At 28.6% G+C, this 17,961-nt stretch overlaps 3 protein-coding genes across 3 annotated transcripts; all 3 read right to left on the bottom strand.

The window, feature by feature from the left end:
• Positions 1–468: 468 nt before the first annotated feature.
• LOC126841626 (uncharacterized) lies at positions 469–2,736 on the bottom strand. The gene is made up of 3 exons (XM_050578206.1): positions 2,716–2,736; positions 879–2,610; positions 469–650 (listed from the first exon to the last, which is right to left on the bottom strand). The coding sequence occupies exons 1-3, from the start codon at positions 2,734–2,736 to the stop codon at positions 469–471; spliced, it is 1,935 nt and encodes a 644-aa protein (XP_050434163.1).
• A 398-nt stretch (positions 2,737–3,134) lies between these two features.
• On the bottom strand, positions 3,135–6,647 carry LOC126841625 (uncharacterized). Its single transcript, XM_050578205.1, has 8 exons — positions 6,600–6,647; positions 5,238–5,469; positions 5,005–5,121; positions 4,356–4,528; positions 3,943–4,051; positions 3,574–3,845; positions 3,323–3,488; positions 3,135–3,250 (listed from the first exon to the last, which is right to left on the bottom strand). Exons 1-8 carry the CDS (start codon positions 6,645–6,647, stop codon positions 3,135–3,137), a joined length of 1,233 nt encoding a protein of 410 aa, XP_050434162.1.
• Positions 6,648–7,902: 1,255 nt separating this feature from the next.
• LOC126841624 (uncharacterized) lies at positions 7,903–9,274 on the bottom strand. The gene is made up of 3 exons (XM_050578203.1): positions 9,089–9,274; positions 8,642–9,008; positions 7,903–7,945 (listed from the first exon to the last, which is right to left on the bottom strand). Exons 1-3 carry the CDS (start codon positions 9,168–9,170, stop codon positions 7,903–7,905), a joined length of 492 nt encoding a protein of 163 aa, XP_050434160.1. The 5' UTR covers positions 9,171–9,274.
• Positions 9,275–17,961: the final 8,687 nt, after the last annotated feature.

The raw sequence follows: 17,961 nt of genomic DNA, 5'->3' as shown, positions 1-17,961 counted from the left end.
TTTTAAAATTATTATACTTAAATAAATAGTTGAAAATGATGATTTCGACCATCCTACAGCTACTGCGGGGGCGATGAAAATCAAATAGGTAAATCTAATAATATATAATAATATAGGTTACCTACTGATATAATGATTTTTATATTTTCCAATATGTTACTTATTAGAATGTGATAATGGTAATGAAAAAAATAATGCTGCTGTAGGAGTTAATATTTATTATGGCGAGACAAATGATACTTGTGAATACTTATCAAAAGAAATTGAATCAACTCCTGGTTAGCTTAATTTATATTTTATATTTTAATAACATAATTTAATTTAGAAAAATATTAAGATATTATAATATAGTAGGTACTATACTAAAAAGATTCCCAAGCATTTTCATGCAAAATTTAAATCTTTCCATTCTTTAAGCTTCTACGGTCCATTAAAGATTTTAGAAGATATTATTAGATGATGAATAGGCTATTCATCTTCATGACACAGTAAGATGGCAACAGAAGAAGATTCTGATACTTTAATCACAAAACATTTTCGTTTAACTTCACATATATCTACTTTAATATCATCAGATGTATTATTTGGATTTAACAAATACATTCCAACATTAACAGATGACATTGGCTTATTAGTAAATTCTTTAAATTCTAAAATCTGTTTTGCAATTAGAAATGGAGTTTCATTAAATATCTTAACAATTTTTTGGACTACAACTAAGTTATTATTTTTTAGAAATAAATATTTATCTTTCTCTTTTGAAATATCTAAAGTTATATTTATCTTATTCAAAATTAATTTTTTAAAAAGATTGGCTCTAATATCAAAAAACTTTGACTGCAAATTGTTTCCAATTTCATTTAAGGTTGTATAAGTACCTAAATCTTGATATGGGGTATTACTGATAACTTGTTGTTTTTCTTTTATTCTATTAAATGCCTCTTGCAAAGGGTATTTTGCACATTTTATCGATTTTTTTAATTCCTGTAGGTAATTTTCATAGCGAAAGCAGCTAAAATTATCTAATGGTCCGTGAATTAATACATACCTTGGCAAATGTATTAAGCTATGGACATTATATGTCACAAGATGTTCCCCATACAATATGGAAAAATTATTTACAAACAATTTAAGGAATTTTAAAGCCTGCTCGTTATAAACAATGCATGTCTCTTTGCAGATTAAAAGTCTAATAGCAAAAGAAAACAACATAAAGTGTAAATAATTTTTTTTTTTTAATTTTCCTTTTAACGCAATGGGGCCAGAGTACAATAAAAATAGTCTGAATTCAGTGGCTTTATAAAACTCAAGGTCGTTAAGTGGTCTAGGCAATCGACAAAATTCACTTGGAGTATATGATCTTAAATTTTGTATACTACTATTAATTTCTTTTATGCTTTGATCACTCAGTCTTACATCTTTTTTACCTTTAACCCACAGTTCTAAAAGACGCTTCATTACACCTTGACAACAATTGTGCATATAGTCTAAGCACACAGTATCTATAATATTAATAGGCAGTAATTCTAATGGGCTATCTCCTTTATGATATTCCTCATCTAACTTACAGCGAAAAGACTCATCAGTTCTCAATGGAGAATCCGTACCAAGAAAAACCACTCTATTCTTAACATATGTCCCTTCCTCAATGCAAGAAGTACACCCTGAATAAGCATTAAATTGTTTCACATTTAACAAAAATGCCTTAGCGGGAGCATCACATGCTACATGTATAACCTCTAACCTATATAAATTGTCATTTACTTGTATCCCATTATTTATGCACATTAAAAGATCAGTTACAAAGGGATTAAAGAACTCTTCAACATTACCAGGCTTAGTATTTCCATGAAAAATACCTATTGGAATTACCAAATTAGGTCGTTGCTTAATATTCAAAATTGAGATTAAAATTGGATAGAATTGAGACTTGGAACTTTTAGCGAGAGGAAGGCCATCAATGTTAATTCCTATTTTTAATATATTATTGGGAATTATAACACTTAAACTGTTTAGTAAAGGTAGTAGCATATTTTCTATTCCTAAATGTATGTACGTACCATTAGAAATGGTGGTAATTTCTTCAATTTTTGGAGCACTCATAAGTGTTCTGATATCTTTTGGTACACTTAAGCCTTCACTATTTAAAATTTTAAGCATCGAATTACAACAATTATGAGAAACTTTAAATTGAATTGCCCAAGATCGAATTTTATCACATAAATTACTTTTGTGCATTTCAGTTTCTACATTAGATATTATTTCAGAACTTTTAGTCGAACATGGGTGATTTGAATTTATAATACTATCAAAATTATTTATAATCTCAGGGAGTAAATTATCAGTTACACACAAAGGTTCATCAAAAATATTTATAGTATCACTATACGTGGAAAAACTAGGACCATCATTACAAATTAAGGTTTTACTTGTATTTTTATTTTGTAGAGAAGAATTTGAAGTTTCTGAAGTTATACTCACTAGTTGATCAGAAGTTGAAGGTTGTTTCAAAGAAGTTTCCAAATTGACTATACACTTTTCTTGCTCTTCTTGAATCAATCTCCTCAAATGACGGTCTGTTATTTGATAAAGCTCTTTTCTTTTCTTTTTCTTAAAATAATAAATATTAAGTAAAATAGCAACTTTGTAACGGGTTGGCACTGAAACAATAATCTAACTAATTGTGATGGGAATTTTTAACTTATGGAGCCATACCACAGAGCAGATTTTAAGCATAGTTGAAAGCAGTGGCGTATATAGGATATAATTTCGGGGGGTTTATAAAATAAGAATAGATTTAATTAATATTATAAATTAAATTAATTCGCACATGTGCCGTACCGACCACAAATTTCGGGGGGGGGGGGGGTCGAACCCCTAAAACCCTCCCCTATATACGCCACTGGTTGAAAGTCACAAAACATTTTTTATTTAATTTTAAATCCTTAACACAAAATAATTATACCATAAATCAACATAATTATTTCTATGTAAAATATTACGCTTTAGAGATTTTAAATCATTTATTTTATATTACGTAAACTCTTCTTACAATTTTATATTATATAATATATATATATTAAAAAAAAAAACTACTTTTATCCTTTTAAAAAATAAAATGTATTATTATTTATCTAATGATTAGTTTCTAATGATCTTCTATGTCTTGTAGTAGCGTATCTGAACCAGTCAGCAAAGACTGATTCAAATAATGCGTCACTGTATTCTTGCTGATTTCTTCTTATACACCCTATTTAAATTATAAGTTAGCAAACATTAGGATTCATGAATGTGAAAAAAGACAATTTAAATTTAAATTTACTTTTTAATACGGTTACTAATTTTGCATCACATAATTTTGTTGTAATGTCTTTCCCTCTACCCGTCCATGAGCACCGTATTGCAAATTCATTACTAAACGTTTTAATTAATATTCTTTTCAGATTGTCTTTAACCGAATTGCCACCAATGGAATTAAAAAACTCTTCCTAAAATTTGAAAATATTGTATAAATAATATTTCGGTTTTAAAGAAATTAAATTTGTTTTATAGGTAATATTACAATGTACGTACCACTTGTTGAACAAATAAATTATCTAATAAACTGTTTTCAACGTGTTTAAACGTTTGTTCGTTAATGATAGGCCAGTTTAACAAAAAATTCTCATCAAAGTTATGTGTTGCAGTTGAAATATTATTACTTAGTCCAATTTTGTTTATAATAGTTTCAATGTTATTAACTTTAGATAACAACTGGTTGTATAGAACCCGATTTTGTATTTGTTCTTTATAAATTAAATTCAAAAGTCCCATCATTTTATTCTGTTCATTTGTTTGAATAAGTTCTATAATTGTCAATATAATAGAAGTCATATGGATGTTTTCAATATACCTACTTACATAGTTTAGAGTATATAATTTATGTGTGGTAATATATTATACCTGATTGAATCGTTTCTACATTATTTGTTGGATTTAAATAATTAGGCACAGAAATCAATTCATCTTGAAATGATGAATCAGATTGAATAACAGATGACAATATTCTCCCCTAAAAATGTACAACAAACATACAACTTCTAAACAATTTTGATAGGAAACTACTAAAATCCATAGATAAAATAAAATGACTATTATTTAAGACTATCTATTTGTTAAGTCTATCAACTTATCAAACATTTAATTACATTGAAAAATATAGTATTCAACTAAGATTAATCCAAACAATTAAAAACCCACAAAACAATAACTATAAAATCTCAATTTAAAATTATTTAAATATCATTTTTTTTTTATATGCAGAATATTAAACTTTTATCAGCTCTATTATTTTAGTAGGCAAAAATTTTATTTACCTCAGGTTTGTTAAAGCTATGGCTTATCGAGGTGTTTAACAATACATTTTGCGTAGTTGAAGACTGACTAATGTTAAAATTGTTCAGCTCTGCATAATGAGGTTTATTAGTAGCTTCTTTTATAAATGTTTCTTGTGGACGATCCCATGTTTTTACTGGCAAAATGTCGATTTCTACAATAAAAATAGTATTTATAATTTTATAAAACTTATATATATATATAAATATTCAAGATAAAAGGATCACTCTGTATAAGCAGATATATAAGTATAGTAATACTAGCTTTTCATTAAATAAAATAATGTGAATAGTATTTATGTTACATGTAATTGGTATAATATACACCTATATATATATATATATATATGATATCTAATATAGGTACCAATAATTAAAGGACACAAGGGAAGAAGGGCAGTATTATTTTTTTTTTGTTTTAAGATTATGGCCATTACAATGGTAGTATTGGGGCTACTATTAAATGTTGAAAACTATTTGATGAAAAAGAGGTTACAGTGGGACCAACTGATGATACATGGATTTGTACGCGCAAACTAACTTTGTTTTTGCTCTCCTGAAAAATTGTCATAAATGGACTACTACTTTCTTCCCATGTGTTCAATTATTCCAAGATAAGTTTATTTATTACCTTCTCCACTATCAGAATCCGAAGCTTCTTCATTAATTTTTCTCCTCTTACTCTGTTCAGTTGAAGAAGATTCTTCCGACATTTCCACTTGTTTGTGCCACGCTTTGTTAAAACAACCTAAAAGAATAATTTTTGTTAATGTAAAAATAATAAAATTAAGTACATCGGTTAATCCTATTAGTAAGTTATTTTTCATTACTGAAGGTACGGCTATATTATAGGTAGGTACATACTATATTCTTTGCCATTTTCTTGTAATTTAATTGTATGCGTACTCCAATTATCAGATGGCTCCATCGCATTCTGAATTATGTCGCTTGTAACATTTAAAAAAGGTGGCCATAAACATTTTATAACTTGATTGCCGAGGCCATCGACGCTTTTTAGCACCCAATTTGTAGGTATTACAGAATAATCGTTACCTTCGGGGAAGGTAACAATTACCCAGCGTTTTCTGTTTGGTCTCTATAACAATGAAAGTATGCCTAATAAATGATTGTAAAGAACTCAAAAGTAACTCATGAAAGAAGCACAAAATATTAAGTATGATATTAAATAGGTGGGTTTTTTTTTTTTTTTTAATTGCGTTGGTACTTAAAAAAAATGGTACTCAAATGTTGTAATAAGAATTTTCGCAAATAATTCAATCTTACTAAATATTAAAATACATATATTGAGGCATATTTTAATATTGTACTATGTAGGACTTTTCATATTTCTAAAATATTTTAAAATTATAATCAAAAACTGTTAAAGATTTATACCATATTTTGTTTGTACTACATAGTCCAAAGGTTAATAGTAAACTAAATTGATATTTATTAATTTTAAAAAAACTGGAAAAAAACATATTACCGATTTGTTCTACCCCAACACTACTACCACTTTTTTAATGTCTAACTCACCAATCGTATGTTAAAATTAGAAAATAAATGTATTATAGAGCCTTTTGTAAATCGTTTATATGAATTTAAAAGTAGTCTAAAGTTAAATGTTTAAAAAAATGTTAAGATTAATTAATTATTGTATTATTGATAATTTGTTTATTGTATATTTGAGTATTTAATTGTAATTGAACATATTTAACCCACATTACCTGTACTATTTTACTTTGTATTCTAAAAATGTTAGTAAATAACTATTATGATAAACTTTTACATTTTAAAATTATTAGAAAAAATTAATGTATGTTCTTCTCCAGTAAACTATCAGTTTTCATGTTATACATATGAACGATTAATCTAGCTCCGAAAGTTAAAATGTGTTTATCTCTTTTTGTAAATAAGTGGATTTATTATGTTTATAACCATGTACTCTTGAATTATAAATATTAGTTAAATTTTGATTGTATTCTAATAAGTATAAATCATTATAATATGCTATAAAAATAGATAGGTTAATAATTATTGTGTTATTGTAATAATTATTACCTATTCATATTATAATATAATTAATTAATTTACTATACTTGAGTCTTGCCTATTTACATGTAAATTAGTAGGTAACAATGTACATACTTACTTACAAATCTATTTTATTGCATAAATAATTCTAATTTTTTTCAAACTAATTTTTAAAAATTAAAATATAATTACCTGTTTAATAGCTGCATGAGGCTGGAGTGCACTACAATTAGATGTCATTATTGTAAGTGTGTAGTGAACACAGAATAAAGGTAAAAATAACAATATAATATTATTCTTTTGTACAGTTGCACATAACCGAATGGCGAACAGGTAAACCAGCAAAGTTATAAATATATGATTCTTGACTGATGCCTCCTGCGGCTGCTACAAAGACGCGCTTTGTCAGACGGATTGGTTACTGCTCCATATACCATGTACCTAGTTCTCGTACACGCTGTACAAGAACAAAAGCCGTGTCTGGCCTTTATGTCATTGGCAGATTCGATCAGACACAAAGTTCAATAATTTCCCTCGCAAGGAGTCATTTTCCCTTCGTCTCTGTCTATGGTCTGCCCAAATGTGTGTATATTAGGTACACGGCAACAGTCTCTTGTCCGTCTCGGAGGTTCTTTGTCCGTATGAGCGTGAAGCGTGTATACATCGTATATGATGTAGGTATATTTTTAAACACGCGTAAACAAGATTATCCCAATGGAATAATAATTTAACGTTACATAAATGTTATTTTGTAACATTGCAAAAACATTAAACATTTTACGTTGATGCAATATTACTTATTAATGTATAATATATTATTTTTATGAAACTGGTCGGTGATGTTGTATAGATGTTACTTGGTAACATTTTTTTGCGATCAAAATGAAACATGGCAGAAACGTTTTGTAACTTACTTTGCACAGTGGGTAGTAACATGCTACCTGCGTTGAAAACCCGAATGAATATTGAACAAAATTTCAAGTATGTAAATCGTAATATCTAATAAGTAACGAACCGATTGATAGAAATTAAAAATTCATTCGACAATAGTAAAATTTAATTTTATACTGCACATAATTGAGTTAAAAATAGTTGGTATCATTAAGAAAAATGAGGTCACTAATCATTATACGTGGAATGAAGTTAACAATTTTCACAGTATTGAAAAGTAAAGTAAAATTTGAACCATACAGAAAATGAAAAAAAAATTTCTAATTATTAATATTATCCAAAAAATGAGTATCAGTTGGAACACCCTGTATGTTGTCTTATTTATAAATATACACCGCATTGTCTGCATTAATACAACATACAATTGTAATGTATAGCCATGTACTACTCACATGCTTAAAAAAAATTATTATAATTTTCTTTTTAGTCGTATTTTTAAAATTTTTTTTGTTCTCTGTATCTTGCCATTGCGGCATCATTTTGTTTAAAATCGTTGAATATAATAAATTATTCTCGTAGTACATAATACATTCAGTTATACTGTTTATTCTTCGTCCTCTTCTCGTACCATTACGTATTGGTTAAACCTGCACGTAAGTCAAGGATGCAACTCCGTACTGTGCTCGAGTAAGTTCTATACTCTCTACTTCAATCCGGTCTGCTGGTAATACACTGACCGTGAAATTATACCAATTCAATTGAAGGGGGATAAAGGTGTTAACTGATGTTTTTTCGAAAATGCATTTTTATTTTTATTACATGGACAAAAGTGTTATAGTGTTATAGTAAAGATGGGCAAACATTTTCAAACATCGATGTTACGATATATCGATACATTGAAACTTAAAACATCGATGTTGTCGATACATCGAATTTTCGAGAAAAACATCGATGTTTTTTCGATGTTTAACATACAATTTTTTCAGAACATGGAAAAATTTAAATAAACAAAAAAAAGTCTTTAAGGGTCAATTTTCTATCCTTTTATTTATTTATTCAGTATTTCAGTCATTCAGTGCCTTGCACACCAATTTATGGTCCTTTAATTACAGTTACCTAATTAATAATTAGGTATAATATTACTTAATTACCTAATGGGCTGGTTTATTATGTGGGTCATTTAGTTTATATTTTAGGAACAAAATAAAAGTTTTTTTTGTACAATAGACATTTTATTTTAACTATATGTCACTATAACTAAATTATTATACTATATTATATTATAGTTTTACCACACTATATTACATTATAACTATATTTCTTAAAACTGAAATTAACCTCACCAAAAAGCATCGTCTAACGATTGTAAGAATAGTAATTGACTTAAATGTTTCGAAGTAAGACGATTCCTTTGTTTATTTAATGTCAATCTTGCTTTAGAAAATAATCTTTCGCTTGGGACAGACGTCGCAACAGGTATTAGATATTTAACAGCCACTTTTGATAATATAGGATATACTTTGCACATATCCTTCCATATTAGTAACGGATCATCTGATAGTCGAGCATGACTACTTTTCAGATATAAATTTAGTTCGGAGGGAAATTCACTATCCTGTAACTGTCCTCTATGGGATTTGCGGCTGGTAGACTGTTGAACATATTTAGCATGATCTTGCCACAAATTGAATGCTTGAGGTTCATCTACTGCTGAAAAATAAAAAAATAAAATATTTAGATACATGTAAGACACAGATTTATTTTGAATATGATAAATTGTATATTCATACTTGTGATGTCTGTATCAGATGAACTATCACCGGAGCTCAGGGTCTGTGTTTGTTTGATCTCATTAGATATATACTTCAGCATCTTGGATAATGGTCTTGAAAATAAACTTTTTTAAAACGTGGGTCCAAAATAGTAGCCATACCCAAAAGGAAACAACTTTCTACTGAACAGAAACGTTTATCACATTGTACATTAATGGCAGATTTTAGCTGAAGTCCTATTTCTTGTTTTGGTTGGAAATCTTTAATATTTTTCTGCAGTATAGACACCATAGGAATTACCATACTTGTAGTTATGTATTTTTGGGCACAAAGTTCCTTGGTAGCAGCTTCTACTGGTCTTAATATATCTATTACATCTGAGATATCTTGTACTTCTTTTGCCGATACCATATCTAGGGCAGAAATATGCCTATGAACAATGTCATTTACGATTTGTTTTAAACAAATAAACCTCTCCAACATATAAAATGTGCTGTTCCAACGTGTAGGAACTTCTTGAATCAGTTTTCCATCACCCTTAGTCGCTTTTCTAAGGTCATCACTAGCAACAACGCTTTGCTTGAACCATCGAACAATATTCTTAACTTTTGAAATTAAAGTGACAAGTTCAGGAAAATTTGATATGGCTTGCTGAGCTACAAGATTTAATGCATGAGCAAAACATATAATCTGACGTTTTTTGTCAAATGCCAAATCAATAGCTTTTATCATATTCGCAGCTCCATCTGTGGTAACAGCAACTATACTTGTAGTCGATATATTCCATTTATCACACACTTCTACTAACTTGGAAGCAATATATTCGGATTTATGTCTATCGTCCAGTTCATAAACACTTAACAGACCCGAATTTATTACATAGTTGTCCATAAAATGTATTGTAATGCCAATATGACTTCTTGTTTGCATATCTGTCCAAATATCGGTAGTCAACGCAAAGTGTTGAACATTTTCTAATTTGTCAATAAACATATTTTTCATTGAATCATACAATAAAAATATTCTACGAGAAATTTCCCTCCCACTTGGAATTTTAAAATTTGGTGCGACTACGTTCACAAAAATTTCAAAACATCGATATTTTCTTCGATGTATCGATGACTAAACTTCGATGTTAAAACATCGATGTTTTTTGCCCATCTCTATGTTATAGTACATCCAACCCAATAGTGTTAGAGCATCCCTAGACCGATAATTTTCCTCTTATAAGTTATTTCATATATTGAATATAAAGAAATCCCCTAGCTTTTATGTAATATTTAGTTACATAAGTAGCGTTCTTGGACAATTTCAAAAATGTCATTATCCATTGACCCCTTCAATTACGAAATTAGTAATAATACCAGTAGCTAGCAGGTGACCGGATAGGTCACAGATCCTGAGTACTGTATCTGTATACAGTATATAAGGCTACGCCGGACACGCTCACGGCGGGTGGAGCAGGTATATTTGTTGGAAAATAAACGGATCTGCTACTAAACCGAGTGTCCGGCGGAGCCGATTAGAGTAAAAAAATGATTTAAATTCAAATTGAATGTATAGATTAGTCGGTTTAAAAAAAATCGGAAACGCAATGATTACAAACTGAATAGAGATAAGAGGGCGAGGCCGCTGTAGTGATCGAAAAAGCGCAGGAACCCGACCTCCAACGTCGTGGCAGACGAAGGAGTTTCCTCGCGTTTCTTATACGTCGCCATCGGTCGTTTTAAGTATCTACAGTAATAAGTAATAACATTATACGTCGACGTCGGCCATATTTATTTGACAGCGATAACATAGTCGTTTTAGTAAAAGTGGAAATTAGCGGGATTCGGTCATGGGAAAAGTTTTAGTAATATAAAAATAATAAAATAATATCAATTGACAATCAACAATTCGAAACATTTTAAGATCGAGAGAAAAATCGATTATTTTACTTAAATTCGAAATTATTCGATTACTCGATTATTCCCATCACTAATTTTTGTATAAAAATAACGTTTATAAAATAAGGGGCACCAGAAATTTTGGTATGGGCAGCAATTGAGTACTTCTTTCTAGTGAACGTTCCTGATCATTGTTGCCATCTGATTGCATTGTTGATGAAGTAAATTTTTGAAACATTAAATCTGTCGGCTCAAAGTTTTAGCAACACATTTTCCGTACCTAAAAAATAAATAAATATTGATTATGAATGATAACAAATATTAAAATATACTTAATAGTTAATAATACGATTTTCATACTAAGTAAACCAAATAATAAATAGATTAAATTAGGTATAAGCTATAAAGATTAAAGACGTACAACAATATGTACTTTTCAAAAATAATTTTATTTCATATTTATTAAAAACTTTAACTGTTTATAAACTATTACTATCTATAAAATAAAAATTATTTTAAGTTATACTATACAAATGACAAGATAGTATGAGATCTTTTTATATTACTAATTAATTATATGAGAGCTTTTCTTAATCGATTTAACTTAATAACATTTTATAAAATGTATCTATTGACTATTCTAATAATTTGAAACCATTTATAAACTATTTATAAATCTAAAAAAAATTTAACAAGTAACAACACTTTGTATTTTGTATTGGTTATAAATTATAATCTTAAGCCATTTACAAACTTGTAATAGGTACTGTAATGAACTGTAGAGTCCAAGACAAATACTATCTTGGACAGTGTTAGAACTGTAGTAAAACAATAAGAACTGCCAAGGTAGGATTGATTCAATGTATTTAATATATAACTTTTACACAAACAGCAACTTGCTCAGGTGAAGCAAGACAAAACATTTGAATGGATACTCGCTGTTCCTTTGGGGTATAGTACAAAGAATGCAAGCTAAGTATTCTTAATACTTTTGGAAAACAAGTATTAACAACGTCATTTAAACAGAATTGAGTACAATAATATAGTGCTTAAATGCTTACTAAGTATTACACATTAATTAAAAGTTACCCAAAACAACAGTAAGCAATATTTGTAATCCACGTGCCATGGCCAATACTATATCTCAAGGAGATCTGACCATTACAGTACAAGATAAACCTATAGCTAAATTATACAACACAATGACTAGATAATATGAGATCCTTTCATATTACTAACTGAATTATTGATTATTATATGAGAACTTTTCATAATCAATTTAACTTTTTATGAACTTTATGATAACTTCATAATTTATGAACTTTTAAATTTTAATAGGTACAAAAGAAATCTATAACTGAATTATACAATACAATGATAACTATACATATATCAAAATAAAAATTTTACGTTTGAGGTGTTTGAAAGATTATTACGTAAAAAAAGCAATTTTTCTGCATTTCTGTGTAACAATCTGTTTCTCTTGTCTTCATAAATGGTACCAGCTTCAGAAAATAATCTGTAACACATAAAATTCAATATCTTAAACTATAGGTAAGTTCATATGAGTTATACCTAATTAAACTAAAAAAAAAATTAATTTTTTGTGTGGGGAAAAAATAACTGTTATATTTCTTTGTGTTGTTCATAGTTCATACTTATTTAAAACAACATATATAGGTACCTCCTGTTAAAATATTTTTTTTTTTTTGAAATAGGAAACTGAATAAATATCATAGTTACTAATAAATAGGTACTAAGTTAATAATTATATAATAATATAGTACCTGAAGTATGGTCTCGTTAATCCGAACGGGTTTAAGGAAACGGGTCGTTCGGATTACCGATTTGTTCGGATTACCTACGACTTAAAAACAAAAAAATTAAAGCAAACTGATATGGAGGTAATGGAGAGTGATCCAAATTAGATTTAATTTATATTGTTGAGCCAGCGTGGGCTGTACCATCTGGATGACAAGAGAAATAAGCCTTGTATCCAAAAAAATTTGTACATGAGTTGGGGGTAAAATGAGTTTCAGAAACAAGGCTATGTTAATATTTTTATCTTTTAATATGAATTGAAACTCATTTTTGTGCTGTTTAAGTTCATTGGCATTCCAAAAGAGGATGGTTAGCGGGGTATTTACACTAATATTATGCGTCATTTTTAGCTATAATTTTGTTTATGACAGTTGTAAGAAGATTAATTAATGGTGTGAACGGAGATTGGAAGTTCTCAAGAAAGGAAGGCAATTGGGAGAAAAGTGAGGAATCGTTGGATGATGATTAATTTCATTAATGCGGAGTTAAGTTAACACGTGTTATGCGGACAACGTTCACAGCGCGATTAAGTCCATATCTACGGTAGAAAATATTATACATTTTCCCTAGTATTTTTGTGAAACCGTCGTACGACCATCTTCGGATTACATCATCGAAAATGCATTTTAAAATAAGCACGTTTGTTGTCGCGGATCGTTTGCCTGCATGAATCGGTGAGTGTTTTTACAAATTATATTGTGTGTTTCTAGTAGACTTAAGACCCAACCGTCCCTTTGATGTCTACCTATGCAAAATCGGCATAATTCTCTTTTGCTTCTTAATTCGTTAATGATCAAATAAAACATCCCATCATTAAAGACATCGTACGCTCTAACGTTTAGGACTATGTTTTGGATGTCCAAATGGTCTAATATTTTTTTTTTTATTGACTCGTTCCAAGTAGTTATGATAGAGGTACCCAAATTAAAATTAATGTATGATTTTAGAAAGTCTGAATTTAAGTTATTATCTGCTAAAAAGAGACTGTCGTACAGTTCTGTAAGCAGCACATTTGTCGACGGATCGTTGGCCTGCGTGAATCGGTGAGTATTATCACACATTTTATTCTGCGTTTCTAATAAACTTAGGGTCCTACCGTCTTTTTGAAATCTACCTATGGCAAATCTGCATAACTCCTGTTTATACTTTAACTCACTTATTATTAAATAAAACATACTATCTTTAAAGATATCATATGCTCGAACGTTTAGAACTAAGTTCTGTTTATCTAAATGGTCTAATATTTTTTTTTTGTTAATTGCCCCGTTCCAGGTGGTTATGATAAATAAAAATTAATATAAGATTTTAGAAAGTCTGAGTTTTAATTATTGTTTGCCAGAAAGAGGCTGTCGTACAGCTCAGTAAAAATAGCTTGTAGTTGTATTGGTTCGTCAGAAAAAAACTATATTTTGGAGTCCAAGCAATCAGAAAAAGAATTATTATCTATATAATCAGTAGGTTTAGTAACAGGAACTGTGGATGACTATGATAAGTCAATATTTGATTTAATTGTACTAGTAAAAACTTTTTGTGTAGGTTAATCATTCTTTGGATTTTTGGTAAAGTTATACTTCAAAAAACTCATAATGTCTAAACAAAATAATATATAGAAATTAAAAAATTAAAATTCATTAAAGATAATTTTACATAAATACGTTTTAATTTACCTGTTGGCCGTAACTTCTTTTAAACAAATTATATAAATAACTAAATAGTTAATACTAAAAAGAAAACATTACATTTTTAATATTTTTTAGTCGTTTTGAAAAGTGATACCAGTTGGCAATTAGGTACTAATGTTGATAAATGATGTGATAACAATTTCTTAATAATTAATATTCATAAAACCATAGTATTAATACCATAAAGAAACCACAGAACCATATAACATAATATTATATTATGTTATCACTTATCGGCTAATCGAATACCTATTAATCACAGTATAGCCGTTTACAATAACTAATAAAATCAAATATTTTTACACATATATTAGATAGTCCATAATTTTTATTAAATACATTTGATTAAAGTAAAGTAACAATTGGTTTAAAAAAAATTAAAACTGATTGAATCTCAACGGGTATTCAAAAAGATCATGAAAAAAAACATTTTTCTAAGATTTATTTTTATCGACATCTTTCTAATAGAGAAAAATTAGTTAGGCGTTGGTTAATTTACTCAAAATCGTCAGGAAAAATATTTTGTTTCTGTTGTAAATTATTTGATAGAACTCCAAAATAAAATTTGGCAATTGATGGGTTTTCTGATTGACATAACATATCTACTGCACTTACTATGCACGAAAAAGCTCCTAATCATTTTAAGGCTTATGGTACATGAATAGAATTAAAAGAAAAACGGTTAAAACTAAATAAAACAATAAATGCAGAGCACCAGCGAATTATGAATATGGAAATTGATTATTGGGTAAATGTTTTAGACCGTTTGTTATCAGTAACTTTGGTTTTATCTAAGAATAATCTTGCGTTTCGAGGAAGTTCAGATAAATTTTATACGCAAAATAATGGAATTTTTTAAGTTTAGTTGAGCTTTTGGGTAAATATGACGACGTAACGAAAGAATTATTTCATAAAACACTTTCTCGTGAAAAAACCGTACTTTATTGTAGTCATTCTATTTAAAATGAATTAATTAATCTCATGGGCAATAAAGTTCTAGAAACAATAATAGATAGATTACGTGCAGCAAAATATTATTCTGTAATCCTCGACTGTACACCAGATTTTAGTCATCAAGGACAACTATCATTTGCACTACGATTTGTTAATATAAAAAGTAAAATTAAAGTTGAAGAACATTTCATTGGGTTTTAAACGGTAAAAAGCTCTATAGGTTTGAGTTTAACAGAACTTCTAAAAACTTTTCATTGGGTTTTAAACGGTAAAAAGCTCTACAGGTTTGAGTTTAACAGACTTTCTAAAAACCCTTGCAGAGAAGGATATTCCTTTTCAAGATTGTCGTGGGCAGGGATACGATAACGGTGCTAATATGAAAGGGCAAAAAAAAGGAGTTCTAGCGAGAGTTATATCAATGAATCCTTGTGCCACCTTCGTTCCATGCAATTGTCATTCTTTAAATTTAGTTGTATCAGATGCTGCATATAGTTCTATAAATTCAATTACAGTTTTCGGCGTACTCCAAAGAATTTATGTTTTATTTTCATCGTCGGTTAATCAATGGACAATTTTAACCGACAATATAACATGGTTGACTGTGAAACCTCTGAGTGATACAAGATGGGAAAGTAGAATCAACCGTGTAAAAGTTGTTCGCTTTCAAACTGTGCAAATTTACAACGCGCTAATTCAACTATCTAAAGTCGAAAATATAGATGCTGGAACGCGCCTTGAAGCTGTTTTGCTTGCTGGTCAACTTACAGATTTTAAGTTCTTAGTTTCATTAGTTGTTTGGTACGATATTCTTTTTCAAGTAAATCTAGTCAGTAAAAGTATGCAAGCAAAGACGACAATGAACTTGATAAATGGTTCTAATATGTTAAAAAGTGTTTTAGAGTTTTTTTAGAACTATAAAGATAATTTGATCAGATTTTGATAAAAGCAAAAGCAATAGCAGGAGAATTAGGGATAGATTCTGAAATAAGAGTAGTTCGGAGGCGTATAAAAAAAAACTTTGATTATGCGAGTTCAGATGACGCTGATCATAGAATTGCAGTCGAAAAATTTGAACACGAATTTTTTTACACATTAATTAAACTTTTAAAGAACCATGTTAATGTATGGAATTTTTTATACGATTGAAAAAAGGCACCTGGAAATGAAAATGAATTATTGAAACATTGTATAGATCTACACAATCACCTTAAAGATGGATCTGACTCTGATATTGATGGTGTCGAATTATGCACAGACATTCAGAACATTAAAAAATTGTTAATTTCAAGTTTGGACATAATTTCACCTCTAAATATTCTTCAATACATTTTTGACTTTGAACTCCAAGACACATTTCCAAATCTTTAAATTGCTTTGAGATTATAATTGACGTTACCAGTGACAGTAGCTAGCGAGCGGAGTTTCTCAAAATTAAATCTTATAAAAACATATTTGCGATCAACTATGGCTAATGAACGTTTGGTCTCTTTATCGATTTTATCTATAGACAACGAAATAGCCACAGAAATTGATTTTTCTACAGTTTTGCCGAGAAAAGTGTTATTCGATAATACATTTAAATAAATATTTTATTTATGTTATTTTGTTATGTTTTTACTATGTTCACTCCATCTCCATTAATTATTAAATTACAATCACTTTTACATTCTTTATTTTTATTATTAGTATGTATCTAGGAATTCTCTTTCCTTCAATAATGGCTTTCATAAGTTGGGAGGTTTTTTAATTGTTGTTCTACCATCTTTACATCTTCAGATAAAATTTTATTGGATGGACTTGCTTAGCCCTTTTATCCGGTAAAGTTTTATTGATAGGAGAACCTAATTTTTGTTTACAAACATTATTAACAAACTTATTCGTTTCTCCGAAAATGTTTATAAAACAACATTGTAAATGTAGTTTTATAAACATTATAACAGATATTGAATTTCCATCTTTTGGAATAAAATAATTGTTGGATATCGAGATGTGTATGTACGTGGATCAAGACAAAATAAGAATTAAACACAATTTGTATATTAATAATAAAACAGTAATATTTCACTAATACTAAATACAATATAAAGTAATAATAAAGACTTGTTATACTATGTGAAAAAATGAGAGAATAAGATATCCTCCGATCTCCCTTTTATATAAGACCAAAAAAATATTCTAAAACAAAAAACTGTATACAAAGCAGTAATACTATTGACGTCAAATTACTTTAAATACTTTTGATTGGTTAATATGAAATCACGCCATAATATTTTCCTTATTAAGATCTCTCTTTTATATAAGACCAAAAAAATATTCTAGAACAAAAAACTGTATACAAAGCAATAATACTATTGACGTCAAATTACTTTAAACACCTTTGATTGGTTAATATGAAATCACGCCATAATATTTTGCTTATTAAGAAAACAAGTTTCTCTAAACAATATTAATGATAACTTACATTCTATGATGAATATAATATAAATTATTTATTGATCATTTCAACAATAATGATAAGTTTTATTTCTAGTTTATTGTTTATCAGGAG

Source organism: Adelges cooleyi, unplaced genomic scaffold (genome assembly GCF_023614345.1).
Source record: "Adelges cooleyi isolate 19-005CV unplaced genomic scaffold, UGA_ACOO_1.1 ACOO_flye_CR_arks_rails_tigmint_CR_PRNA_4, whole genome shotgun sequence".
In the NCBI taxonomy this organism is placed as follows: Eukaryota; Metazoa; Arthropoda; class Insecta; order Hemiptera; family Adelgidae; genus Adelges; species Adelges cooleyi.
Note: the sequence above shows the minus strand (reverse complement) of the source record. Positions and strands in the feature narration are given on the sequence as shown.

What these genes read in the sequence shown, in the direction of transcription:
- LOC126841625 (XM_050578205.1), bottom strand. Translation starts at nt 6,647, where the DNA reads ATGACATCTAATTGTAGTGCACTCCAGCCTCATGCAGCTATTAAACAG. An exon ending in AGAAAATGGCAAAGAATATA is followed by an intron (nt 5,122 to 5,237) that starts GTATGTACCTAC and finishes TTATTCTTTTAG; the next exon opens with GTTGTTTTAACAAAGCGTGG. An exon ending in TGTAGAAACGATTCAATCAG is followed by an intron (nt 3,846 to 3,942) that starts GTATAATATATT and finishes TGACAATTATAG; the next exon opens with AACTTATTCAAACAAATGAA.
- LOC126841626 (XM_050578206.1), bottom strand. Translation starts at nt 2,736, where the DNA reads ATGCTTAAAATCTGCTCTGTG. An exon ending in TGCTTAAAATCTGCTCTGTG is followed by an intron (nt 2,611 to 2,715) that starts GTATGGCTCCAT and finishes TATTATTTTAAG; the next exon opens with AAAAAGAAAAGAAAAGAGCT. An exon ending in TACCCCATATCAAGATTTAG is followed by an intron (nt 651 to 878) that starts GTACTTATACAA and finishes AACAGATTTTAG; the next exon opens with AATTTAAAGAATTTACTAAT.
- LOC126841624 (XM_050578203.1), bottom strand. Translation starts at nt 9,170, where the DNA reads ATGCTGAAGTATATATCTAATGAGATCAAACAAACACAGACCCTGAGC. An exon ending in ATCTGATACAGACATCACAA is followed by an intron (nt 9,009 to 9,088) that starts GTATGAATATAC and finishes TTTATTTTTCAG; the next exon opens with CAGTAGATGAACCTCAAGCA. An exon ending in TCGTTAGACGATGCTTTTTG is followed by an intron (nt 7,946 to 8,641) that starts GTGAGGTTAATT and finishes ACTTACGTGCAG; the next exon opens with GTTTAACCAATACGTAATGG.